Below are 27,916 nucleotides of genomic sequence, written 5' to 3' on the forward strand. Positions count from 1 at the left end.
GGTGCTGTTATAAATCACCAACCCAGAACACCCACAAGGGCAAACCTGCCAGAAAATGCTGCTCATGCCCAAGTGCCAACTCCAAGGAAAGCAATGGATGCAGCATGCTCAGGATGGGAGAAAAGCTCAGAATTTGACTACATTTATTCAGACTAGGGTTTTGATAGAACCATTTGTTTTGGTCCTACTTCTAATCCAATGTTTCAAACCTCTGAGCTCACTCCTGATCCACCCAGACCCCAAAGCACAGCTCACCACACATCCTGGTTCTGCAGCACAGCTGAACCAACCACTGGGAATGTATTCCTAAAAGCAAGTTACTTACTGGTGTAAGTGGTATCACCAAACTAAGAGTAAAGAAACCATTTTCAATGTCATTGCCATCTGGGCCTCCTCTTTATCTTCCAGCAATGAGAACAATGTAAACACTAGGCTGTGGACACCGTATGATTACATTTTTTGAATTGTTTATTTATTTTTTATTAACTAGAGAAACTATCAATTATTTTTATACCCTCTTAGGCAGGGAAGTAGTTTTCAGTTCAAGCAGGAAAAAAATTTAAACCAAGGCTGTTGACACTAGACTTGTCATGACTGTTAAAAGAGAAGTGTGATTGCCAATTGGAAATAATTCCAGAAAGGCATTTTGCTGAAAACCTGAACCATTGGCTTCTTCAGTCCCTTGAAATGTTCTCACTTCATTTTGAAGAGACTGAAAATTGGTAAGAGCCCAGGTTTTCCTCCCAGGCTGCCTGAACTCTGCAGACACAGAGCCAGCCCTGGGCTGGCTGGGTGACACAGAGGGGACCATGTGGTGACCAACCAGTCAAACCATGTGGTGACCAACGCCAAGCCAGGGTGTCCTGGGGAGCTGACTGCTCACAAAGCCACAAATCTGCCCTCCACATCACTGCCTTACAGAGCCACCTCTTCTTCAGTTCTCTTTCCTGTTTTCTGTTTAAAATGGAGGTCTGGGCTGTTTTGGTAGGAGTTCTGCTCTGGATGGCAAGCATGTCCTCAGTGATGCCATAACCAATAAAAATCTACTTTGGAGTATTTAACCAAAGCCTGCAAATAAAATCCCCCAGCATTTCTGTCTTCCAGCTGCTCCGAGAGGAGGATGATTAACATGGTTTCCTTTATCACACACCCAGATAAACACTGTATTAAAAAACCCCTGATAAGCCAGGAAATCAGATTTTGAACTAACGGTCTCGTTTGGTGCAGCATGTCTGTGACACAGCCAAGATAATGCCACCGGGAGGAATGTGCCACTCCAGAAGGCCATGGCCAAATTTCCTTCATGGTTGGAGACAGAAACTCATGGCAGACAAACTGCTGGTGTGCAGTCAGAGGGGCAGGAACTGTCCCCTTCCTGACCCCATAAATGCTATGGCCAGGGGACTCCTGGGGTTCTAACTCACAGAAAAATTTAAGATGTGAGACCTGCCTAAAGCAGCAGAGTCTCAGAATCACCTTCCACGTGCAGAACACACATTTTACCATCCCTTCATACAGCCAAAGCCAACTGCAGGATCTGTGGGTTTGTGCAGTCAAACAAATCCTGGTGGCAAGTACCAAGAGAACAGGAATTTGCAGAGATTCCCAACACAACACATGGAGCATCCCCACTGTGTGACACGCTGGAAAGCCACAGCCATGGCACTGCCATCCCTCTGCCAGCCTGCACCATGTCCAATCCAACCCTGCAGAGCAGCATCACCCCGGGGTGGCTCTGAGCTCTCTGGGAGCACCGAGGGGCTGCTGGCAGTTCCAGAGGTGCTGTCACCAGGGCCAGCCCTTGTCCTGCTGGGAAATGGTGCTCAGTCCCATCACAGAGCCACTCAGAGCAGCCATGCACTCCCCTGGATCCTCTCCAGAACCTAAAGGTTTGAAGGGCACAGGCAAAGCTTTCTTGGAATGGATAAATGGTAATTGATGTTGCAGCTGCAACCTCAGCCAGAGCTCTTGGGACTTCAAATGTACTACAGACCTAAAGCATTTATGGCCAGAATACGATAATTAAATTATATGTTCTAAACTTTTATATTTATTGCAGCACTCCAGTAAAGCAGCCAAAAAATCCTACCTTCAAGGGTAGAATTCATTTCTATATGAATCCATTTAGGCATATTTTTCCAAAGCTTTCTGTTGCTTTTTTAGTTCCATTGTGCACTTTTACTTCCTTAAATAAAGAGGCAGCAAAGAAAAGAGCCAGATAGAGGCCAGTACCTTTATACTTAAATACAAACTTTATATAAAAATATGGCATCAAATTATCCTGGGCCATAAAATTGTTTATGCTTTGCTTGATGACAGAACAGCCATTTGATCTACACGTATTTACAGGCTGTGGATCATCTCAAAGCTGCCTGTCACAGATTTGGTCTCATGGACACATTGTGGACAAGGTGGGGATCAGGCACAGCTTGGATCAATGGTTTGGGAAGTCTTTTCCAACCTCACTGATTCTGGGATTCTGTTTCAGATCTCAGCAGCCTCACAGGTGCTTTACCTGGGTGACTGTTTTGGAAACAGGTTATTAGTTTTTTCTGAACCTTGCAAGCTAACCAAGAGCCAAGATACAGCCCAAAAATGTATTGTCTTAACACTGGCCCTTTGCCCCACCAATTCCATGGCCAGCACTCAGAACTGAACAGCAGCAGAACTGCACTGAGACATTCTGCAGTGATCACAAGAGATCATCAGCTCAGAGCAGCCACAGCATGCTGGCTCTTCCTACACAGTCAGCATATATCAGACCTGACCCCTTATTGCAGCACACATCCATGTTCTACCAGAGGAACTGAACTTAAAATATTAAACAGGACTTGTTCCATTAATGACCTCAGCCTGAGCCGTGTCCAGTGCTCGTGTCAATCACAGCACTGTCTGCAGGCTGCCAAAATGATGCTGCTAGGGAAGGAGAGAGACATCTGGAAAGCTGATTCTAATGTACATGGAAAAATATTAATGATACAGAAAGAAAGGCAGTGAAAGATTAAACTAAACTGCAATAGAATCATAGAATCCCAGAATGGTTTGGATTGGAAAGCATCTTTAAGATCCCCAGCCATGGCAGGGACACCTCCCACTGTCCCAGGCTGCTCCAAGCCCCAGTGTCCAGCCTGGCCTTGGACACTGCCAGGGATCCAGGGGCACCACAGCTTCTCTGGGCACCCTGTGCCAGGGCCTGCCCAGCCTAAACATCCCATTCCCTATCCCAAGCCCCTCTCCAGCTCTCTTGGAGCTCCTTCAGGCACTGGAAAGGGTTTCAAGGTCCCTGGGAAGCTTCTCCTCTCCAGGCTGAAAAGCCTCAAAGCTGCAGCACAGCCCTTTCATAGTCAAGTAATAATCAACCTATAAATACATTTAGATTTGTAATTAGAAAGTTCGTTTCTCCCTTCTGAAAAAACACAATAAAATCAAGACTCTCCTGCTGCCAGTGGAACATCTAACAGTGGTCTGGACCTGGAGTTGTATCAATCTGGAACACAGGCTTATTCACCAGTTTGTGCTTTTAGCAGCAGGGCAGAGCTAATTCCTGCTTTACAGAAACAACAACAAAAAGCAGAAGAAATATAAAGAAAGAAACTAGAAGTAATATAACTCAAACCCAAACAAAAGAGTAGAAATAAAACCTTAACTCTGCGCAGGAATAAGAGGAGAAGGGCAAGATGAAGAGAGAGCAGGAGAAGCAGAAAGGAATGTTTCTTGATTCCTTCTCCAGCCCTTCCAGGAAGCTCTGCTCAGAGGGGAACTGACACTGAAGCAGCTGAGGCTGCTGAATTCCCTGAGGCACAAACCCATCTCCCTGTTTCCCTGTCCATCCCTGTGTCACAAATCCTCCCCAGCCCAGGTCTGTCAGTGGGCAGCACACACATCCACACGTGCAGCACCTCATCACAGAGTATTAACCAACGTGTTGCACTCTGGGCTCTGCTCAGTGCAAATCCATGGAGAAGATGGACAGGAGCTGTGCCAACTTTAGGTTTTGGCCTCAGTCCATCTGGTGCACGTCCAGGATGACTTGGTTGACTGTTGAGTCATCGGTTGGTTCAATTGACATTATTTTACATTTGACTGGTTATTGTTCTTTAAACTTTGAACAGGAGTCCAGAAGCTCAAAAAACACCAGTGGACCAAAAAGAAAGGGGCCAAAACAGAGTTTAAACAAGACGTAAGCAAGAAAAATACTCTCCTTAAATGACATTTGCTTTCAGCAGAAACTGCTAAAAAATCAAAATCTACCTCATGGTGTAAAAAAAAATATATTCTCAATAGCTGCAGAAGGAGAAGCAAACCTTTTCCCCCAAAATAAATCAACCAGTGAATGAGAATTGTATTTTTAACAGAAACACATTCCTAAAATTCTGGATCATTGGTCATTTACCTCAGCCAATGCTCAGTCTACAGCTGAAAAAGCAAAGATTTAACCCCCAGAAGTTACTGCTTCAGGCCTGAAGACACACTTCTCTTTGGGGGAAGAGATGCCCATAGACTGTACTGGTTTGTTTTCACACGGATGTCACATGAAATGAACTCCTTACACAGATAATTTGCATTTACCAAAGGGAATTTGTACTGAAGGTGCATTCCTGTTGTTTTCCAACTGTTTACTCAACTGTGTTTCCACTCCAACTTCAGGTATGTTTTCAGCAGGTTTGGATCCCCTGAGAGGGAAATTCAGTGTTGTATCCACTTGATTCCATCAGCAGCTAAAGCAATGAGCCAAGGAGGAGCCTGAGCAGCTTTAATGGGAAGTGCAGCAGGAAGGGAGAATGGGCTTTGCTGCAATGAAGCAGGATGGAATCAGCTTTGTGACGCCTTCCAAGAGCATGGAAAACAAACAAAACCCAATCAAAACATCACATCCTGGGTACTTTGCAGGAAGACAAAAATCCTGGTGATGATTTTGAGCTCTTAGTCACAAGGATGACGCCTGCACGCTGCAGTCAGTGCCACAGGACTGAGCTGAGGTGCAGCACCAGCTCGGGTGGATGATGTTCCCCATTTAGTCATGAGCACTGGCGTCACTTGAAAGGGTAAAGATGCTTTTTTACCACCTCAGAGAGGGAGCAGAAATTCTTGCAGGAAGGATAAGGAGCAAATTCAAAACTGCTGGTGACTGAAAGATGAGGGAACTGCTGCTGGATGAGGACAGGGATGGCTCAGGGGCTGAGACCTTCCCCCAAACCCACCAAAAGCTTTTCTTTCCTTTTTACATTTAGTTTTTGATGTATTCATCTTTCATATCCAGATCTGTGTGTCTACATGAGAGCTGAAAACTGAGCGAACCTGTTTAAAAAGCATTTCCCAAACTCCTACAATCACTTTTAACCACCCTTTAGAATTTCAAATGGAACACAATTTCACTCCATTTTAACTGGTCTCTGACACAGTGGATGCAAAGAACAAACATGAAACCACTCTTCCCCGCATGAACAGGAAGGAAAGCACATCCTAAGTTTGTTTAGTGACACCAAATCAGCCACAGAAACTTGTGTAATATTCTCAGGAGGCCAAGCAAGGAGCAGCACCCCAGACCTGTATGACGTGTATATTGTATGTAACTTCCATGGCACTTTTAAGTCAACTTCATTGAATTATCCAGTAGAGTGCTGTAATTACTTTTGTCAACACTGTTAAGCAATTACAGACACAATTTCTGCTATAACATGCACACACAGTGGGTTATTACCTGCTTTTATTTCCACTTGGCAACCAAGTCACACACTCCAGACTATAAAGATGTTTCACCACATCCCTCCTGCTGCCCACGCTGCCCTTTACAAGCATTTCTCATCTTGGGCTTTGGGCTTCTTCGTGGTTTGCTTTTTCCCCCATGACACTTTAGCTCTTGCCTCCTTTTTCTCTGCTGGGTTTCTCGAGTTGTTTTACCCACTTTGCTCTGTGCTCTCCCCTCCCTGTCAGCTGAAGGAAGCTCTATTCCTTCCTTGCTGAACCTCACGCCGTTTCCTGGCCACATTGTTCATCTCTGCCTCTTTGTGTATTTTCTCTTCCTGAGCAGCACTGGGAACCCCTCCCAATGAAACTCCATCTGTAAACTTCATTAATGGGCTGTTTACTCCCTCACACAACCACCAGGACAGGGACAGACAGACAGACAGACCCCAAACCCTCCACACCATCCCTCCCCTCCTGTGTCTTTGGGGCTGAACTCACTGCAAGTGCCCAGCAGTGGGAATTCCAACATTCCTTCAGAAAAGTATTAAAAACTCTCCTGCTGGGAAACTCTTTTATTTTCCTGAATTAGAACAGGTCACAACAGCTCAGATCGAGCATTTTAACTGTGGTCATTAGTCAAGACTTACTCAATGGAGTATATATTGCTTTCACAGCTGCAACAACTTTTGAAATTATCTCAAGACTCTGTTCCAGGAAGAAAGCTCTGTAGTACTCCTTATGGAAAAATTACTGGATGTTTACTACTGAAATATGGGAAAGGCAGACTTCACTGCAGGCTGGGTTTGGAAGGTGAGCTCACTCTACTCAGCACCTGAAGAAAACAGGTGTTTAATTCAGTTTATAGGACTATGTATTAGTCCCTAAGTCCTTATCTCCTTACATAAGCATAATTACACAGGAGGTGAGAGAACAGCTATGGCACCAGTTTCCCATACTATTGATGACATCAAACAATATAAAATACAAAAAAATGCTTTTTGAGCTGCAGCTAGGAAGGTTTCGAAGTTCTGGGCACCTGAAAAGAGCGTATCAGAGACAAAAATCTGACCAAGTAAAGGTGCAGGATAGGGTGGGGAAAAACGGAAGTTTATCTGCCAATTCCTTCAACCTGTCATATGACTAGCCAATCCAACAATCCTGCCTTTAAAAAATGTTAACACAGAGCAAAGGAGGAAATAAAGGATCCATTTCAATCAGACATTACTGAGAAGACCTCACTGGTGTACAACTTCATTTAGCTCAGTCTCAGCTTTATCACCAGCTTTTTGAGCAGCAAGTAGCAGAGAAAGAGAGCAAAGCAGCATGGAAACTGGCAGGGGGCAGAGCCCATCCAGGTGCAATCACACACACTCAACCAGCTTTGCACTCCACAGAACAGCAGATCTGACAGTCTCAAAGCCTTACATTTTCAAACGAAAAGCACGTGGAGGTGCTTTTATCTAAAACACAACATCCTGGTTTAAACAAGCATTTCTGTATTGCTTTAACAGTACAGTAACTTGAACTGCTGCTGCACCTTGGAGAGACACTGATCCAATGGCTCAGCAAACTCCACTGCGGGGATGAGGTTCCAATTGATGAGACAATTCAAAAAACAGAAAAACAAAAGCTTTTCTACCTTTGTAAAGCTTCCCTCAGATTCATGGGGCTTTGGAGAAATTAACCCTGAAACAAAACATCGTTAGGAAACAGGAAAGTGGTTAATCTTTCCTTATTTTTAACAGTGGCTCAGAGTGAAGCAACACGTGAGACTCCAGACACGTCAACAGCACCAGGGCTGGGAAAGCAGAGAGCTGGGAACAGGCTGGCTGCTGCAGCACAGCACTCTCACCCAGGCTCTGAGCAGCCCCCAGAAGGTACACCCACCCCAGGAGCATTTCAATAATGTACATTAATAAATACATGAACCATCAAGGTCTCGCTGCACTTCCAGGCTGCGCTAAAATCTGCCCCATTATGTCTGAACTGCTCTCATGTCACTTACATGTTCTGTCTGAGAAACATTAAACAAAGGTCACGCTGACAAACACGTTTGCAACAGGAACAAGCCCAGCTCTGATTGCACACTTAACTCTTTGTGTGGGGAGAGCTCTGCTAAAACCTGCGGATCAAGCTGTGTTTGGCAAGGGATTTGCCTGGCACAGGTTGGGGCTGCATGTGCAGAGCTGCCAGTGATACCAGCGGGGAGCCAGACAGGGATCTGCTGGGCTGCACCTTCCTGGGAGAGGAGCTCCTGGCTCTTCTGGAGTCACCCCATTGCTTTTTCCCAGGAGAAAAGGAGCTCTTGGCTCTTCTGGAGTAACCCCACTGCCTTCCCAGGAGAAAAGGAGCTCCTGGCTCTTCTGGAGTAACCCCACTGCCTTCCCAGGAAAAAAGGAGCTCTCCATTTTTATGGAGTTATCCCACTGCCCCTCCTGGGAAAGGAGCTCTTGGCTTTTCTGGAGTCATCCCACCACTCATGGGGCTTTTCCTTCCCACCCTGCCTGGGGAAGCTTCCACCACCCAACCTGCTGCTGGCAATGTAATAAAGGATGTGGCTGAGAGACAAACCAGGTCAAAAGTTAAGGCAATATCTGGATCACGCAGGATGGACACAGTGATATTTCAGCGTCTCACATGACCAATCTTTAAAGTGTAACTGAGACTACAAACAAACAAATCACCACTGCAGAAAACAAAAAATAAAAATAACTAAGAACTAATGCATCCTAAAAATAAAATATTTAAAAAAAATTAGGGTGAATTTTGCCCCCTAAATTAGTTTCATCTCACTTCAGGAACCAAAAGAGGTACCAATTTTAGAAATATTGCTACAATGAACCCTTACCTGGCAATACTGAGAAACACTGAGCAGCAAAGAACAACCCAAGCCTGTTTCTCCTCCCCACTGCCTCATGGAGAAAACTGAACTATGGATAATTATGATCCTAAATTTGAGTCCTCAGCACACGTGAATTTAGATGAGATTAACCAAGGCCTGAATATAAATTACCCTCAGACTGACAGGAAGGAATGCTTTAAGTTTGGTGTTTCCTTATTCATGATGCTGAGCACATCATTATTATCTACAGCTTTTCCTACCTGTAACACAGATATTCCTCTCACCCCTACACTGTACATGGAACCTCTATCTGCTTCTGGGAGAAAATCCCAGCAAGCACCACAAGAGAAATGCAATAACTCATACCATGACAAGAACAGACCCACCAACTTCCATTATTCCTGCTACTTGTTGGTATTTTGGAAGCTGTGGCACTTCAAAAAGCTTGGAAAAGTCACAACTTAACCCCTTTTCCCCTGCACCAATCCATAAGGAAATACCAGATGGAGACAAAGGGCTGCAGCTCCTCACCTCAGTCAGAGCTAATGCTGGAGATAAGCAGGTTAGCCTTTCCAAGGAGACAATGATAAGTGTTTCCCTGGATTGCTTATTCTTGCAATTTTAATCACGAATCCTGCAGCATCTGGCACTTCTCCTTCAGCTTCACTTAAAGGCTGACAATTAGGAGAATCTGTCTTTTCTCAGAAAATCTGTTCTGGGCTGAGAAATGTTCGTACAGAAGAGCTGAAGAACAAAGCAGCACTTCTGATTTCAGCTAGGGAGACAAAATGGGTTTAAACTGCTCCTCAAAGAACAGAAAAAGAAAACATTATTCTTTCCAGCTCATGGGTTCTTCAGCAGGTTTGGCAGGAGCTGCCCAGGGAGGTTTGCAGTCCCCATCCCTGCAGGTGTCCAGGGAAGGGCTGGAGGTGGCACTGAGTGCTCTGGGCTGGGGACAAGGTGGGCATTGGGCACAGCCTGGACTCCATGGTTTGGGAAGTCTTTTCCAACCTCAGTGATTCTGTAATCTGCATGACTCCTCAAAGACTTCGAAAGCTTCCTCCCAAATTGCCCAATATCTGAGGAACACTTTCACTAATTTTAATATTTAGCTCAGGAAAGGAATTTAATTGGAGGAAAAAAGTTCTGTGTTTTGTATTTGAAAGGAAAGGAAATGACCAACTACATCTCACAATTAGGCTGAGCCTCAAACCATGACCTGGTAGTGTTTTTAAGAAAAACTTGAAATGTTTTATGGACTTTGATGAAGGAAGGAACAAATTCCCTGGCTCAGGAGGTTAAGGACCAGCCCAGAGGGAGTATCTGTGCTCAGGCTGTGGCTGTGTTCCCCTGCACACACCCCACCAGGGATTTTCCAGCTATTGCCTGTGTTGTGGGAATACAAAGCATTCAGGTGCCCAAAGCCCTGCAGGGATTGCACACAGCAGAGCCTGGCACAGGACTCATTCCAGCCCTAACTGCAGCCACTAAAGTGCTTTCTTCCCCCAAACCTCCCAAGATCTGCCATAAAGCCATGGTTAGTGCTCTCCTGCTGCAGTGCAGCCTCTCCCTTACCCCAGCCAGAGCCTCTGAGAGTGCTGCAGAGTCAGAAATAACCAAATTCATTCCTCCCAGACTCACTTTTCCTGCTCGACGTTTTTTAATAACACCACCAAGTAAAAAAAACATTTTTATAAATATCACAGGGACTGTCATTTACAGAAAGCAAGGCCTTGAGAAAAATCAGAGAAACCACCAAGTAATCTCCACGGGATCGTGGAGACGGGAAATGGGCTTGATAGGCTTTAAAGTGTTCAAATGGAAAATTAATAATGAAGAAAACCATTCAAAATACTCAAAACCAGTTTCCACTAAGTATTATGGCTTTCAAAACCAGCCTTTAAATTCAATCCTGAATTGCAATATGAAAATCATGTTTTCACACACTTTTTAAAGGCGAGCTCCCTCACACCCCTGATGTGTAAAATGAGCATTTTAGTTGACACTTATTGGGAGGCAGCTGGAAAAGAAGGTGACTCCTCTCATCAGTCTTCACTCTTCTGAAAAGCTCCACTGTTTTTATTTCCCAAGATAAAGAGTGTTGGATCTCTCCTCAGACTTTCCCAAGCCTCTCAGGAAGCTCAGATGACACATCCATGTGTTCATATCCAAATTCTGCCCCTCACCATTGTACCACAAGCAAGGGCAACTGCAGATGTGCAGAGGCAGCTCTGTCACCCCAAGGAGGCAAAACCAGCCCAGAAGTTGCCAGAAATGCAACTGCTATTGCAAAAGAGCATTACGTGGATAAAGATCAGAGGAAGAGATAAAATTAAGTTGGAAACAGGGCTCAGTAGCATAAATAAATTAACCCCAAGATCACCTGTGCTGCTGTTTCAATGCCATTGCCAAGGCACCCTCTGATTTCTTTTTGACCCCAGACCAGAGGCCAAGAAGAGAGATGATATCTAAGATTGCTGTGTAAGAAATTATTACTGTAAAGTTCCCTGTAAAAGCAGATTTACTCTGGTATATGGAGCACTGGGTGACAGGATGCCACCAAAATCACAGAATCATTTAAATAGGAGATCTCCAAGGTCACTGAGTCCAAACTGTGCCCAGTCCTCACCTTGTCCCCAGCCCAGAGCACTGAGTGCCACCTCCAGGGATTCCTTGGACAACTTGAAAAAATCCTCCTCTGGTGAAAGAAGGGAGGACAACCACGAGCCTCAATTCCTCTGCTGAGGCTTTCCCAGCAGAAGGGTTTTGTTTTGAGTTTGTGAGAATCTTTTGAGGGGAGAAGGAAAGGGATGCGGGAAAGGAAGCTAATTTCTTGGCAGATCTTTAGGATAATTACACCAGCAAAAAGATCAATTACAGGCAGGCATTCAGTCTAATTATTCTCCAGCTTACAGCATAGACATTTTTAACTCCACATTATAGAAGTTTGATCACTCAAATACTGGAAGAAAACTAGTCAGAGTGGTGCAAAATGCCAGTTTACTGTGGCCAGCTGCATCCCAGGGTGCTTCAGGTAACATTCTGAGTTGCCTTCCCCACCCTGGAGTTCAAAACATGCAGAAACCACCCCTGTGAAAGGGGATTTTCCAAGCAGAGTGAGCTCAGCCCCAGGGACAGCCTGTGGTCAGGGCACTGGCCTTGAGGGTTCTGTGTGCCCCAACACCTCAGCCCTGGAGAGAAAATCAGTGTTAAAACCCCTACCAAGAAAAGAAAAGAAAAAAAAATTAATTTCAAGCCTGGCCACTTCCCAGCCCAGCATCTGCACAACTGTTTCTTGAAGGTTTCTATGCTAACTCAAAGCTTCCTCCAAACTGCCTGAGCCCCAATATCTGAGCAGCACTTTCCTTCATTTTAATATTTAGGCCAGGAAAGCGATTTTATTGGAGGAAGAAAAGTTTTATTTTTTGTATTTGAAAGGAAAGGAAATGACCAAGCAAACAGGCATTCTTGCAGGGCTGAGAGCAAGCCCCGAGCTGCAGGCTGCCAGGGCCAGCTGGCCAGCAGCCCATGTACAGTACATGTTTACTTGTTGTCTAAGCACTGATAACTCCACAGTGCATCCACAGCCCAAAAATGAACCAACTTTTCTGCTCAGAGAGGAAGGAAGATAAAAATATTGACCACGGATGGTTACTAGAGTCACTTCTAAATAGATACAGTGATTAAAAAGCCAGTGTCAAATTAAAACTCTTATGTATCCAACAGGCAAGAGTATTTAGATACAAGAAGGAATTGTATTATTAAAGAGAAATAGTGCTGTTATGTACATGCCCCCTGTGTAAATCTCCAGCTTTCAGGATTCTGTGCTCCTCAAGCAAGCACAAGTACAGAGCTCCTGTAACCCTGATGCAGATGTTTGCTTCCCTCCAAGAGCTCTCAGCTAGTTAAGACTATGTTTAATGTTATGATTCAAGAGAAAAGCCTGTGCTGATGGGGGCTGGCAAATACTCCAAAAGCTAGAGCCAAGTCCTATCCTGTACACAGAACATCATCCCAGCACCTTCACCCCACCCCACACTGGGAGTCACAGTCCTGCTGTCCAGCCATGTGCCACAGCTTTGGAAGTGCCTGTCACCCTCAGAACAGGGACAAGTGGCTTTTCCAAGCAGCTTCTCCTCCCAAAGGACGAAGCTTTGGGGCTGAGCCCCTCGCTGAGCCCAGGGCCAGCAGCACCAACCACCAGTGCTGCCCAGAGGCACGGCAGGCTCAGGCAGCACACAGACCTGTGCTCAGAGCCTGGCAGGCGCTGGGGCTGCACAGCCCCTGGGAAGGTGCTGATCCCTGTGCAGGAGCAGCAGGTGCTGCTGGCTGGATTTGCAGGTGCCTGTGATGCTGCCAGCCCTGCTAATCCTGCCCGTGATTCCAGTGGCTCAGGCTGCAGCAGAGCTGATAAGGAGCTGGCAGGTGATAGCGGCCGAGATCTCCTCTGCCTGCACACGGACAGTTAAAGAAAACATGGTTTGTTAGGAAAAAGACTCCATCCTCGACCATCTCTCATAAGCAGACGCCCTAATCTTGTCGCACAGGCTGGGACTGACCAACAGCCTTCAAACCCGTGACTCCCAGTGTTTGTCTCATATTTGCATGTCTACCCTGAGACAAAACTGGCACATTACTTCTCTAAAAATATTACAGATCAAATATGGACCTTCCGTATGTGCCTTCCAATCTAAGTAAATACAGATTTCATAATGGAAAATTTAAAACTGACTTGCATATATAGTAAGTGATATAACCACAGCTGGTGGTAGAAGAGAAAAAAGCATCGCTAGGGTGAAGAAGCAGTTTGCTTTGGCCAAAAGGCTTCACCAGGTGAATTCCAACACACCTGTCCTGTCAAATGCAAACCCAGACGCTGCTTATTTATCAGAGGCAATTGCACAATCCAGACCGACTGGCCTGAAAACTGAAATTTGGACTGGCAAAAGGTTACTTAGAAGGAGACAAAAGTTGCTTTCCTTTTTCACAAGGGCCTGCGGAAAGGCTTTAAATTGAGAGGGGAGGGTTAGACTGATTTAAACCCAAAAAATACCAAAAAGTTACCTGAAAGCCCTGCTTGACTGAGCTCCAGAAGTAAGAGCAAAACAACATGCCCTGGAGCAGAGCAGCAGCCAGGCAGGACGGAGCCATTAGCTGCTACCAGCCTGGTCTCAGTTATGGCCATGAACAAGTCTCCAAAATACAGGCTGGAGAAGCAGTAATTGTCATTTTAACACATCTCCCAGTGCAGCAGCTCATCGTCAGCTTGTTTGCATTACTGCTCATTCTCACATGTTGTGAGAGGCTAAGTCCAAGCAGTTAATGCTCTGCAGTATCTGCACGATGACTTTCTATTGGAAAGAATTAGAAAACCCCTCAGGGCAGAAATACGCCAAGGATTCCCAACACCATTCCCTGCCTCGGCAGCGAGAACAGCTTTATTCACTAAAACTACAATTCTGGGAAAACACTTAGAGATTCATCGTCATCCTGGGAAATGTACAGCAGAAACACAATGTACTGCACACCCAGAGAGGATCTGCTCCCACAGACCTGACACAGCTCTGCCCCTCCAGACCCAACCACAGCCTGGCCAAACCCACCAGAACCAGAACCAGCAGCTGAACTGCTCACCTTGGAAACCCCTCGGACTGAATGCACCTTCCAAACCAGGAGGCTGGAGTAGCACAGCACATTGTTAACACAGGAACAACAAACATAATCACCTTCCCCGGGAAAGAATCATTAGAGATACGAGAGCACTGAGTTCTAGCCTTGGCTGTTGGAAAAGAAAGAAAAATAAAATACTGGAATGGCTAGAACATGGCCAGGTTCTCGTTTTTCTTGAAAAATACATGCTGTGTTTGTAGAAAATACTTCTGAAGATTACATTTCAGCTAAAAATTTGTATTAATTCTATTAAATTTACATTTATTCTATTTATTACAAATTCCTTGCCGTTAAGCTGGAGAAAAATTTTGATTTTTGCCAAATTGGGGTCTGGCTGCTGTTGGTGGCACACCCATGGCAGCAGCACAGGAGGGAAAACAACACTCCTCAGTGCTGGTACAGCAATCTGAAGGATGTGGGGACAACAGGGACAGCCAGGGAAATTACTGACCATAATATGTATGACAGAGTAACTCATCTTTATAATAGAAGATTTTAATTTCCTAGATGTCTCTGGAACGATGACTGCAGCATGAAAGAAGTGAAGGATGGCTTTCAAGCCCTCAGGAATTTCCCCAGGCAGCAGCTGGAAGCGCCTGTTTCCTACAACCACCTTCATTTATTTGCAGTTTTAAAGACAAGATCAAGTATGCAATTTAACACACGGGGTGGGGGGAATACACACACATGTGAATAGCCCAGTGTTCAAAATGAGGAAAAGAAAAATTATCATGCAGGAAGACATCACCACAATCACCCTGGATCTGCCACTCTCCCCCTTTCGTTTTGGCTGCTTATCTCGGTGACATTTGGGGACAATTTCTGGAGCACTGGAGACAAACCCATCAGCACAAGTATTCTGGTAGTTAACTAGGAACTCGTCAATCCTGCTCAGGACTCAGCTGTATGGACGGGGCAGTGCTGGGATGGGAGCACAGCAAAGCTCACAGCTCCTCCTTCATCCCTCCTGGTGACAAACACCCTTTGGGCACTCCTGCACGCTGAGCCAACGGTGTCCCAAATGATCAGTGACAGCCAGAGCCCCTCCTGAGCCCCAGCTGCCAGCTCCGAGCTCCATCCTGTGCAAGCAATGCACAGATAATATTCCCGAGGCTCACAGCTTTCATTTTCCAGCTGGAGCTCCCTCTGCTCAGCTCTGAGCTCACTGTGCCTGCAGAGCTTCCCAGCCTGGCACTCAGCACCCGAAATAGCTCAGCTCAGCTAACCCACAAACCTCTGGGCACTCTCCCTCTCCAGCCCAGCACTGACCCACAGGGAACCAGCAGGGAACTCCTCAACAGCCACCACCAAATCCTGCTCTGTGCTTCCAGCTCTCTGCCCAGCTCTCCAAAAGAACCACTCTTCCAGTTCCATGGCAACCTGGAGGGGTTGTTGGGTTCTTTCCTTTGAAATGGCCTCTGGCAAGGAAGCACCTCAAAGTCTTAAAGGAAAGAGAAAAACAATTCCAATGTACTCAGCTCGACTGGATTCACAGCTCAGTGACTACCCCAGAGACACCCAGGCCATGGGACGAGGAGATGTCTTCCTTCCAGGAGCAAGGACAGCTCTTTCGCAAGAGCTCCACGTGCTCAGTGACCTTACAGGTTTACAGCCCAGTGCCAAGGGGCACAGCTGGCCTCCCAACCCACCACTGCCCGAGCTCCTGCGGAACTCCAGGTCCTCCAGGAGCCCTGGCACAGTGCTGGTTCATTGGAGACAACATCTTGGAGGGCTGGCAGATCCTCCAGGGCTGCTGGGCAAAGCCACCCATGCCCAGGGGACCACTGGCACTGCCCTGCTGCCATGGAGCTCTCCCTGCCCACACCATATGCCAGCAGCCCCACTGGCCATCCCCTCCCACCCTGGCTGGGCTTGCAGAGCTGCCTGCCAGGTAAAAATAGCACGTTTTGGATGCTTATGATAAAATCTGGAATTGCAAGTTTTGCTATTTCCATGAAGTTTTCGGGCTTCCCTTGCTGCCCCTGTTTCACTTTGAAATTAGGACAGTTTTAAGATGTCCACGCCTTGAAACGCTGCATGCAGGAAGCCAGTGCTGGTAGCACTTATGAATACTTGGAAAGATTCAAAGAGCTGAATGTTGCATTTCCTTTAAAGCTCTTCCTCGGTTCCGAGGCTGGGGTCAGCCAGGAATAGAAACTCAGTCACTTCCTCCTCCCCACTGGTATGCCGTGCGACTCAGCCGGGCTTTGATCTGCAGCACAACGAGCCCAGGCACCAAAATAAGTGGACCTAGAAACCTCCAGATTGTGATTTAATAAAATATCAGATGTCCCAACCTTTAACGTGCTAAAGGAGTCTTTAAAGATTTATCTTTAAAGTGATAAAATAAGTCCAAGCTCATTTGTCAAACCAGTTGCTCTGGTTGGAAAGTAGCTGTCAAGTATCTTGATGACTCAGGATGTTGTCGTGCAGGCATCCTAATATTAACTGCTCCCTTCAATAAGAGCTGGAAAAGGAATGCTCTGCTGCTCATGAGACAGAACTTCAAGCACTCAGGTTCTTACAACACTTACATTTCAGATGAGGGAGTTTGAGCTCTGAATTTTTCATTAAATCATGCACAGAACTTGCAAATCACCTGGCACTGCATGAGAACAGACTTGTCTTCTCCAGCTACAGAAACCAATTCAGCACAGAACTTGTTAGATGGGTTTTGTTAAAAAAGAAGGTGTCAGAAAAGCTTCCCTGTCAGTTCAGAAAATGGCAGATGTGTGGGGCTCAGCAGAAACACGTGTCCAGGAAGGGCAGAAATCACAAAACGACGTGAAAATGAAACCAAGGGACTTCACACCAGAGCAGAACTTCTCCCAATGCAGGGCAGCCAAGGGAGCTCTCAACAGCCTGGGCTGGACAGGGACAAAGTAGGTCAGAGAACAAGCCTTTGCTGAAATATGGATTACAGCAGCAGCTCTGCTCCAGCTGGGAGAGCCTATCTGTGATGCAGGATCATGGCCACGCTTCGTGCTGCTGCAAAGAACAGCATAAAACCAACCTGCAGCTTGCTCTGAAACCTGCACCTTATCAGGACCGTCTGGGCAAAGCAAATAACCCCAAAAGCATGACAAGTCTCCCCTTTCCCCCAGAAGGGATTACCTCATTTATTAATCAAAAGGCAAAGATGTAAGATCACCGTCTACAAACTGATTTTAATTTATGTTTTCACTTCCTTACTGGGATTTCCAAACAACTTGCCTTATTTATTTTCATGTAAGTATTAACTTAAAACTGTTCCGTTTTCCCTTCTTCATTTTTTAGAATTATTTATTTAATTCCCTTGTCAACCACTTCTCATTGCAAGTATCTCTTCAATCCAATAATTTAGAATGTTAATAAGATCTAATCCTACTGAGTGGAATGAAAATACAGTAAATTGGTTAATTTCTTTTTGAGAAATTAAAGCATTAAGAAGTGATGAGAACCTTCAGCCTCATCACAGCTGCTTTCTGCTGGAATCTAGAGATGAGATCATCTCACCAGAGATGATCACTGACATAAATGCAAACAGCATACTAAAAGTAATTCAATCCCATCTCTTTAGGTTAAATTCTGTACATCTTCAGCATCCAAAAACTATTCTGGATATAAAGTTTAAGATCTCTAATTTTTAATGCTGTTTTAAAAGTCTGTTTTCAGATAAGACTGTTTTCCTCATATTTGCTTATACTCTAATCTACTTCATGTTTTAAGAGAACCAACAAGCAGAGTCCTTTATAAAAAAAAATTCTAATTATATCTACATCATCCTCATACGAGGACAGCCCAATTAATTTGGAAGCAATTCATCCAGAACACAAGATTAACAGAAATTCAACAGGCAAAACAAACCATCAAAGGTTCTGGTAGCGAAAGTAACCCACAGAAAAATACAAGAGACAAAACAACAGCCAGGTAATAGGAAACTGAAATCAGCATGCAAACTGAAATCAACATGCAAACTGAAATCTGACATGAAACTATCAAGTCTGCAAGTCTTTTTCTTTATTTAGTTCTGGTTTTTGTTTTTGAAGTCAACAAGCCCGGACTGCAATCTTGCACAACAAATCCAAGTGTGCACACAGAACATGCATGTTTTCAGCATGGATTTATTCAAAACCTTTGCTGACGGCTTTAGAAGTTAGTGCTTCAGGAAGGTAACAGAAACTCGTAGGAAAAAAACCCTAAAATAAGCAAGAGGAAATAAATATACGGGTACACAGCAATGGACAGCATGCTTGTGGATAGGTGTGCTGGTTTGAAATCTATTGTTATGAATTTACACCATCTGACCAACTGAAAAGCTACCAAAATCATAAACAACAGGTAGAGTTTAACACATTCCAGCTGTATTCACATCCCCACCTCATTTTGAAGCAATGGGGCAGATCCCCAGCCCTTTCCTGGCTGCTCATCCACTGAGCATCACCCTCTGCACAGCACACCTGAGCTTCCCTCTCTCCAGGGTGCCAGCAGTGAGTTCCAGGAGGTTTGCAGAGCAGCAGGCTCAGCACAGCCCCAGCTCTAGCACCTCCCAGGTCCCAGTCTGTGTGCTGAGCCCTGCAGTGGCTCCTGCTCTCCTGGCCACACCAGCCCAGTGGCACCCATGGTGCCAGCCACCCTGTGCCACCCTGGCACAGCTCCACACCGAGCCCTCCCGACCCTGTCACGACATCCCTACACACCACACCAGGAGAGCAGCCTCTCCAAGCCCTGAGAGCAAAAATAAACCCCATCAGCTGCTCTCTTCTGTCACAGATTCCAAACTGCTGGCTCAGGGCAGAGCAGAGGCGCTGGGGCTTGGCAGCAGAAATCCCTGAGAACCCCAAACTCCCAGCTGAGCTCCCAAAGCAGGCTGTGGGGCAGGGCAGGCATGGGGCACCAGGGAGCCCTGGAGAGCTCCCCAGGGGCTGCAGTGCACAGCCAGGCCAGGTGCATACACACCCTGAGCAGCCTTGCCTTCCCAAATGTCCAGCTGGGAAGGAGGAGATCCATGGAAACCCTTCCCTTTCATCCCCAATTCACACAGCTGGAAAGGAGCCCTGCAATGGCTACAGGATTCTCATCCAAGACCACAACCTCATTTTCTAACAATTTTACAGAATTTCTAAGCCCAGATGTCCTGTTTTCCCATCCCTCTTGCCAGTGAGATGCAGCCAAGCTGCTGCCCGCTGGTGAGCGGAGAGGTCATCCTCCTCCCAACCCTCTGCTCTAGGAGAACTGCCAGCAGGGACTCAAACACTCCGAGACAGCAACACACACAATAAAAAAACCAAAAACCAAATCACCCCCAGCCACTAGTTTCTAATAAGAAAAGACTGAAGTCCCTGCTGTGGCCAGAAGTGCACCACAAGAGATCTGGGTAAGGACAGTGACAGGACCTCTCCCAGGTTTCTTGGAGAAAAAAAACCCCAAGCTGATGAAAAAACCCAACACCTTATCACTTCCATTATTTGCTTCTTGAATAGATGACAGACTTCACTGATACTTCGTTGTTTGCTCCTCCTTGACTCTAAAGCACATTTCTGAGTTTCAAAGGTAGCATTTTGAGGCAAGCCACTCACTTGTGCCCTCATTTCTTACTTAAAACTCCCATCCTGAGCCATACTTACTAACTTTAAACTTAGCTACACAAATAAAAGCAACCAGAAATAAGAAATATCTGAATAAAGCAACACAAGAGTAAATGGCACCCTGCAGCTCACAAGTTTCATATTAAATCTTGTGTGACCGTGGTGCAGAAATTTGATGATCTCCAGCTGTTTTCTGACACACAGTAACTGTACAAACATATTACAAATAGTATGAAGAATGTATTACTGTACAAATCCAAGATGAAACTCGTTTTCTTTACTAAATTACAGTAGCAGTGAACTGAATTCGAGAAAGACATGATCATTATTTTAGAATTCCTTCCCCAACATTACTTTTGCCTTTGCAATCTCACAAAAACTGAGATATTTGATCAAAAAGGGGAGGTTTGATGATATTGCATCCCCCCAGCAAAGTATCAGCAGTTTGTTGGATGTTAATTTGCAAAGTCCATCAGGATTGTAATTTTCTATGAAGATTTAGCATGGAGTGGAGCTCCAGAGGTACAGCAGGAATCTGGAGGCTGAATGGTGACCTGTTGGCACAGGCTGCATTAAAAGGCACTGGGCTGGTACAGAAACCTTCTCCACACAAGATGTCAAGATGACTTCTGAAGAGCACAATTTCCTCCAGCAATCCACACAATTGTGGTGATTATTGATTCAAGGCACTGGGATTATAGAACTCGACATGATATCCTGGGTAAGTAACACTGTGTCCTGGAGCCTCAACTCACCTCTCACCAGAGCACCAGGAAAACCTGCCATCATCTGCAGCCCTCCACTCCAAAAGCCAGCTCCAGGGCTGTGTCTTCCCTGAGCCAGAGGAGCTGCAGCTGCTCCTGCTGTCCTGCCAGACACACCTCGGGGACACTGAGGTGACACTGAGGTGACACAGCCAGCAGGACAGGCCATGGGACAGGGAGGGAAATCTTTTGTGGTGGTGTTTTACAGTTCTATTTCAAGAAATACAGGCACAAGGAGACACTGCTTCAGCCAGGGATGGAACCCCAGCAGGAAAAGTGACAGCAGAGGTTGGGGGGAGGTGAGTCAGGGCAGGACTTGGGAGGCACAACACCTCTGTGGAGTGAAGGTGAGGTAAGAAGGAAAATCCCCAGGAGAGACGTGGTAATGGTGCTAAATTGTGTGCCCAGCCCAAGCCTGCATTTCTGGGGCTCAGTTACTCACCCCAGCAAGGACCCAGGTGCTGGACTGGTTACACATGGGGACAGCCCACACCTCTGGCTCCTCCGGCCCACAGGCAGCAAGAGCTGCACTTCAAGAGTCATCCAGCTGCCTTTTAAATCTGTGGCACCAAGTGCTCCAAGCCAGGGATGGGGCTTGCTCTGTGCAGGTGACCCTTCTGTGACATCCCTTTGTAGCTGAGCAGGAACGCCATGCTCACTATGTGTCTCACATATGGGCAAAGAAACCATAGATTTTGTGTTTCTTTTTTTTCCCACAGATAGCCCAAAGGAGCTGCTCTGGACTCAGAGCCAAGACAATGAGATGGAATTATTCTTTTTTTGCGTGTGTCATCTATTCCAGCTGTACTGGTTCACTCCTGTCCCAGGGGGATGAGGCCATCCACTGACAGCATCTGACCAGTATTTCCAGAACCCAGCACTAAGAACAGGATTAACTCCTGGGCTGCAAGGGCCTGGGCTATTTTGGCAAAGGCTGTGTTAGAAATGGGCATCAATGGATTCATGCTACAGTGACTGCTACAAATGGTTATCAATGGATCTCATACTACAGTGAATCAGCCAGAAAATCCCTGGGGTGAGAACAATAATCTGTGCATGCAACAGTGCCACACATTAATTCTTCTGTAAATAAGATTAAAATCTGTGTATACTTGAGACTCTGGGAGACAAAGGCTGGGAAACCAAAGACAGCTCAACCCAAAGTCCCTGGGTTTGGTGCACAGTGTTCAGCACACTGAAGTATTCTTCCCAGAAACCACACTGCTGCACACACTCTAGCTCTGTGCTTCTGAGCTCCAAGCTGATCACTTCACACAAGTTCATTTCTCTATACAAGAGGTGACACACTCACAGTTATTTTAATAGCACAAACCCAAGGTAATTTGAGCTACAGCTCTACAAAGATTTTCCCATTGCTTGTAACTTGAATTGAAATCAGGATTTTACTGGGATGCTGTTTTCCTCAGGACTGATGCCATGGGGGCTATTTGCAGAAAGCTCCATTACACTACAGCAGCACACTGGGGTGGGACAGCAGCTCAGACAGCTTCCAACTACCCCAAAAATGAATGCTACCCCAAAGCAACAGCTTTGGGAAGAGGAAAGCTACCACCACACTCAGCAGTGGCTATAAAACTGGACCCAGGGAGACAGGGGGCCTTGGGAACCTTTTAAAGTGCAGACATAACTCCACTTTGTAGTTACATATACATACAGAATATGCACCACTTGCTCATTTCCAGAACGAGCAGCAATAATCAAAGGAAGAAGGGAAATTTGCTTCCTGCAAGATAAATTGCTCTCACTGTAGAAGTAATGTTTAGCATGGTAAATATGCAATGTAGGAGTTTATAATACCTGCATTTCACATTTCTGAGAAGATTCATGAGTGGGACTTGTTCAGTCACAGCTTTGCCTTCACTGGCAGCAGGAGAGTACAAGGGGCTTAACCATGGAGATAAATTAAAAAAATGGAATGGACAACAAAACCAAGCTTGTTTTATAAGCCAGGACTAGGTTTAAAAGAGAGATCATTGTAGGGAGAAATAAATTAGTAGAACTTAACAATTTGGGTTGGACTTACAACAACCTACTTGGCTATGAGCTCAATGGAAGGATCAGCCAAAACTGGGAAAAGAGGATTACATCTTACACGACCTCTCGTTTATCTAGTTACCTTTTCACAGCACCTTAGAGCACATTCTGCAGCACATTCCTGATTCATCCCTTTCTGCCAAAACAACTGGATTTTTTGCCATGTACTTCCAGACTCAACCTCCCAAGCACAGTATTACATTAAGCTGACAAATCACAACACAGACTACTGGAACCCTGAGCACTCCAAATAACACGTCTGGGTTTTATATCAAAATAGAATTATTAAAAAAGCCCCAATTCCGGATGTCCCATACATTATATACTGCTGAGTCAGGCAGCACTTAAAGCCCTGCATCCAGCCCTGCCAAGCCACTGGCCTTGGCCAGCAGCCGAGGGAAACAAAGCAGCAAGACAAACGGACAACTGACCTTTAGCACTGCTGGCAAACAATGCCTTTTTCCCTTCCTTCTTCTACAGCACCTGAGTCCAAGAAGAATCCCAGCTACAGAGTTAAGGGCAGCAGGGTAACTTTTGGAAGCAAGGCTCTGGGCTGTGAGCGACCAGCAGAGCTTCTCCCCTTCCAGACTCTCCTCCTCTTTAATGGCTTCGCTCAGCTCTTGCCCTTTCTTAAACTTCCTTAATGATGCTTATCCCCCACAAGCTTAAGTACTAGGAATGATTTCAACTGTAATAAGAGAAGCCATAACATGGTCAGTGGGGCCCAGTTTCTGTGAATTCTGGCTGCAGGAGTCAAACCCTGCCTTGCTGGGCTGGTTCTCTGCATCCTTCACTCCCCCCACAACAAGCCACATCTCCAGGAAGTCAGAGCAACAGGAGCTGAGCGAAGGATTTAATGTATATAGCATGCGAGAGCCCCACGAGTGAGCCTTGCTAAAGCCATTTCCTTGAAATGGAACGGTTCTCCCTGGTTTGTGTAATAAATCACAGTAACATCCCATCGGAGAGGATGCCAGCAAACCCTCCAACTCCTCAGCGAAGCATTTCAGAGCCATTTGCTCCTCTTCCAGCTGCTGTCTCACTGCCATTAAAGACAATCTAAGGTAAACCGTCTGTTAGCCTACTTTCCCCTCCCTTTTATTCCATCCACCTCCTTAATTCACTGCACTCTCTCCGATGAGACCCCAGAGTGATCCCAGATCCTCCCTGCTGCTCAGGGTTTGAGGTTTGAGGAGCTGCAGCTCAGTGCTTCAGCAGCAACATCTGCAGCTCAGCACAAGCACTGACCGACTCTTCCACCGGCAGCACTTTATTGATTATTGCCAATTCATTCCCATTAATCAAACTCCCCAAGTTTGCATTCTGCTCGTTAACTCTGAATTCCTCCTGCAGTTCACTCCAATTGATTGGTTTTCTCTGATTATCACTTGTCTCATTAAAGCAGCACACTGGGCTGTCTGGAAGAGCAAAACCACTCAAAACTGGCATGACAGCAATTCCAGCCCGAGTGGATAGAAAGGGACATTCTAGGCTTTAAACAGACAGATTAAATACAACCTGGACACCAGGGCTGAACTGCAGCTTTTCTTCCCCTATGTTCAGTCTACAATTAGTATGTTATTAGCAGACAAACAATTCTACCAACACTGAAAAGTATTCCCTCCTGGAACCTGAAGCTTCTCAAAATCCCAGCCTCCACCTCTCACATTTAGTAACTAAAAACAGCCAGGCCTCGGGAACCTGGCAAGGGAGTCCTTCCTTTGTTTCTAAAACAAATGCCAATTTTGTTAAGTCTTCTGCAAGAAAAACAAACAAACCCACAATACATCACCTTAAACTAACCCAGTTTAGACCAAATATTTCAGACAAGGTTCAGGAAGAAAAAATACTCCTGCTTCAAACCCAGGGCTCATTAATATCTCAAACATTGTAAAAGGAAGATGGAATTGCCTGAATGTTATGGAATAAAAACAATAAAGCAAACCCAAACAATGCTGTTTTTAGAACTGGACTTTGTAGTTTTAGTGCATAAAAATCCTTGGGAAGTAAGAACAGCTTCCACAAAGCTGTGAATAATGCATTTTTATGCAAAGCTCAGCCAGGAGCCACCTCAAAATTCTCTACACATTCCATAAAAAAAAAAAAAAGAAATAAATCCATTATCTTACAGCAAAAAGGAAGCAATAAAATACAAGATGACCTTGCAGGAAGCAAGAATGTCAACTGGAGGCTCAGTGAGGATAACCCTGGCAGTGTGCAGGCAGCTGGGATGCTCTGGGATGCTCCCTGGGCTGTCCAGGCACTGCCAGCTCTGCCCCAACCCCATCCCCAAAGTGCTCCAGCCAGCTCAGAACATTTCCCTGCTCCCCTTTCCCTCCAGGAGCAGCTCTGCACACTCACCCCAGAGCTCTCCATCCCTGCAGATGAGACACACAGGACATGTCAGTGTTTGGAACTCCCCAGAGCAGGCAAACCCCTCTGTGTAAAGCACCCCAGGGATGTGGGGTTGTGTCTACTCAGCTCTGAAAACACAACCAAGGCAGCACCTCCTCACAATGATCCTCACCAGTGACATTTCCACTATCTCTGGGGAATCTGATTATTTAAACTGCCCCTGATATGCTCCTCTCTGGCACAGAAACATTTCTTGCTTTGACACAGAGTTTATGATTACCATTAAAGATACCCTGAGAGCAGAGGAAATAAACTCCCCCAAAAATCCCCGTGAAACAAACCAAACACAACATGGAACTGGACTAATTATGCAAAAGGTTAGCACAAAGTATCTGCTCTGTTGAAATAAACGGTAGGACACGTTTAATATTAATTTATCAAGGTGTAATCTATCCACAGGTTTTAATTTTCTTTTCTGGATCCCTTACATTACAAATTGCTTTAAAGACTCCAAAGAAAAGAAAAAGCACATATTCACAACAGAAATTGAAATCTGTGAAAAAGTGAGAATGAAAACAAGCTAAAAGTTGTCTTGCTGTAACAATGAAGAAATCCCCACACACTTCATTCCAGCCATGGGAAAACGGAGCAAATATCACACAGGGAGAGCCCTGGGACTGGCAGGGAACACCCCGGGGATCAATTGTCAGCAGGGCAATAAAACTCAGAATGTTAAACCAGATCTTTCACTAAAAGCCTACAAATACTTGGTTTCTGTACAGGGACTTGTAGAGCCATTTTCTAACACACTCCACAGAGTTCCCCTGCTCCGTGGAGCCACACGCTGCAAGTGTTAAACACAGAGCAGCAGAGGAAAACACACAGCTGGGTGTTCCCCTGGAAGCAGAGCCATTCCCACTGCACACTGCCACGGCCACGCTGCTCCTCCAGGAGCTGCCCTGCAATAGCTGCACCTCTGGATTTCCACAGGAAACACAACCACCACGGCACTGCCACAGGTACAAACCAGCTCCCCAGCCCACCCACAGCCCCTCCCAGCAGCCTCACTGCTGCTCTGCTCCGGAGCTGAATTCCAGCTATGTTCAAAGCTGACTGCAAATATTCTTATCTCTGGAAATGCAGTTATTGAACAAGCTGCTGAGTGTTTCCCACTCGGAATCTTCTTGTCCATGTAAGGTAAATGCGATACTGAGCACAGCGAAAACTCCAGTTCAGCTTAAATGTAATTCTAGAAATTTACCCAGCAACCAAGTTATTTTTGTGCATAACATTTAAGTAATGCTAGGAAGGAAAAAAAAGCCCACAGTGATTGATCCTCTAACCCCTGGGAACGAAGGAGCCTTTGTACACACTTAAATACTTCCTTCCATACTGCATGTGTATGGATCCTGCTACCACGGACTTGATTTTCCCTTTAGGCTGCATCTTGGAAGTTTTATTCTTATTTATTTACTTTTTAAAGCATGCCAGCTCCCCTCCTCTTTTCTGCCCCGTTAATACCAATAGTTGAGTAGTTGGTTAAAGCTACCATCGTACTGTGGGACAAATATATTCCCCAGTGATGTCCGATCAGCCACACATACCAAATGGAAAAAGAGGGAAAAAAAAAGGAAAAAAGCCCAAACAACAAACCAGCATGCACAGAGTTGCGCTAAACACATTTGTAGCGTTTTAATAGAGCAACAAAAACTAATTACCTTGAATAGCCATTTGAGAAAGCAGGTCTGCCAGAAAGGTTGAGCGTTCCCAGTGGAGCCAGTGCCTCGTCCCCCGATCCCTGGCACCTATTCCAATTTTCTGACCCGGCAGGAAGAGACGGAATGATATTAAAAATCGGTTTCTGATCCTGCTGCTGCGAGAGCGACGCAGTGTTTAAATCATAGTGGTACATCTGTCCCCCAGAGGTGCTGACACCGTGGATGGAGATGGCCGAGACTTTCGTACCCAGCAGGTTCGACCCCGAGAAGTTGGCCTGGCAGTACAGTGGGCTCATGTTCTCCTGCTTGATGCCGGGAGTACACAGTTCAATGAAGTCTTCCTTTTCTGTTTTCACTTGAGGCATTGGCATTTTGGAACTGGGTAAAAGGTCACCACGGTCATTAATTTTAGGTTTAGTGTCAGATAAAAGAGGAGGCTTGCAGTCTTCGCCGAGACTTCCTTCCAGGAGAAAGGCGTCGTCCGCGGAGATGGGCGACAGCAAGCCACCATCATCCAGCAACGGGTCCAGCCGCCACGGGCTCCCGTTGGGCTCCTTGCCCGGCGACACCGGCGGCAATTCTAAATCCTGGAGGATATCCAGGGTGCTTTGGTCTTCAGAGAACAACTTCAGGTTGCCACCATTCGAGCCCACCTGGCTCTGGACGGCGGCTCCCGACTCGGCGGGGACACTGCGCCCGGCCATGCCTGGGAAATCCGGCTCGAGCGGCACCTCGGCAGACGCGCTTCCCTTGGCGTCCTCGGCCAGGCTCGAGGACTTGTTCAAGCTCGCAATACTTTCCTCCAGGAGCCTAAAGTCCGTTTCTCCAGAAGAGATGCTGATTTGGCCCTGGTGCGAAAATCCAAGGTCGTTTCCCATCACTTTCGCGTCTGTTTCACCCATGTACAGTCCCATCGAGAGCGACACTGCCTTGGAAAGGTCTGGCTGAGGCACATTGTTTCCTAATCCTTTTGGAAAGTCAGCCAAAGCAGGTTGCTGACTGGAATCTGACTGAGAAGATGCAGGGAGAGGAGATGTAGACACAGGGGCTTGGACAGTAGCTCCACCCCTGAAGGGTGGATGGAAGTCCATCACGATCCCTCCTTTGGTACTGATGAGTGCATTTTTCCTGGTTTTGTCTTGATCCGACGGGTTAAGCAATTCTTTGGAATCCATTACTTTACCATTAACTGTAAAAAGAGATCAGAAGCAGTCAAAGTCAGCACAGCAAAGACACATTAATAACAGCTTAGAAATA

General features: G+C 45.9%; 1 protein-coding gene across 1 annotated transcript in view; it reads right to left on the bottom strand.

Moving 5' to 3' along the window:
• Positions 1-27,916, bottom strand: part of NR3C1 (nuclear receptor subfamily 3 group C member 1) — a 59,820-nt gene that overhangs the window by 29,804 nt on the left and 2,100 nt on the right. Inside the window, exon 2 of the mRNA XM_085074076.1 lies at positions 26,660-27,848. Within this exon, the coding sequence (XP_084930202.1) occupies positions 26,660-27,834 (1,175 nt within the window). The 5' untranslated portion in view covers positions 27,835-27,848. The remainder of the gene's footprint in view (positions 1-26,659; positions 27,849-27,916) is intronic.

Source organism: Lichenostomus cassidix, chromosome 13 (assembly GCF_008360975.1).
Source record: "Lichenostomus cassidix isolate B80296 chromosome 13, HeHo_3.0, whole genome shotgun sequence".
In the NCBI taxonomy this organism is placed as follows: Eukaryota; Metazoa; Chordata; class Aves; order Passeriformes; family Meliphagidae; genus Lichenostomus; species Lichenostomus cassidix.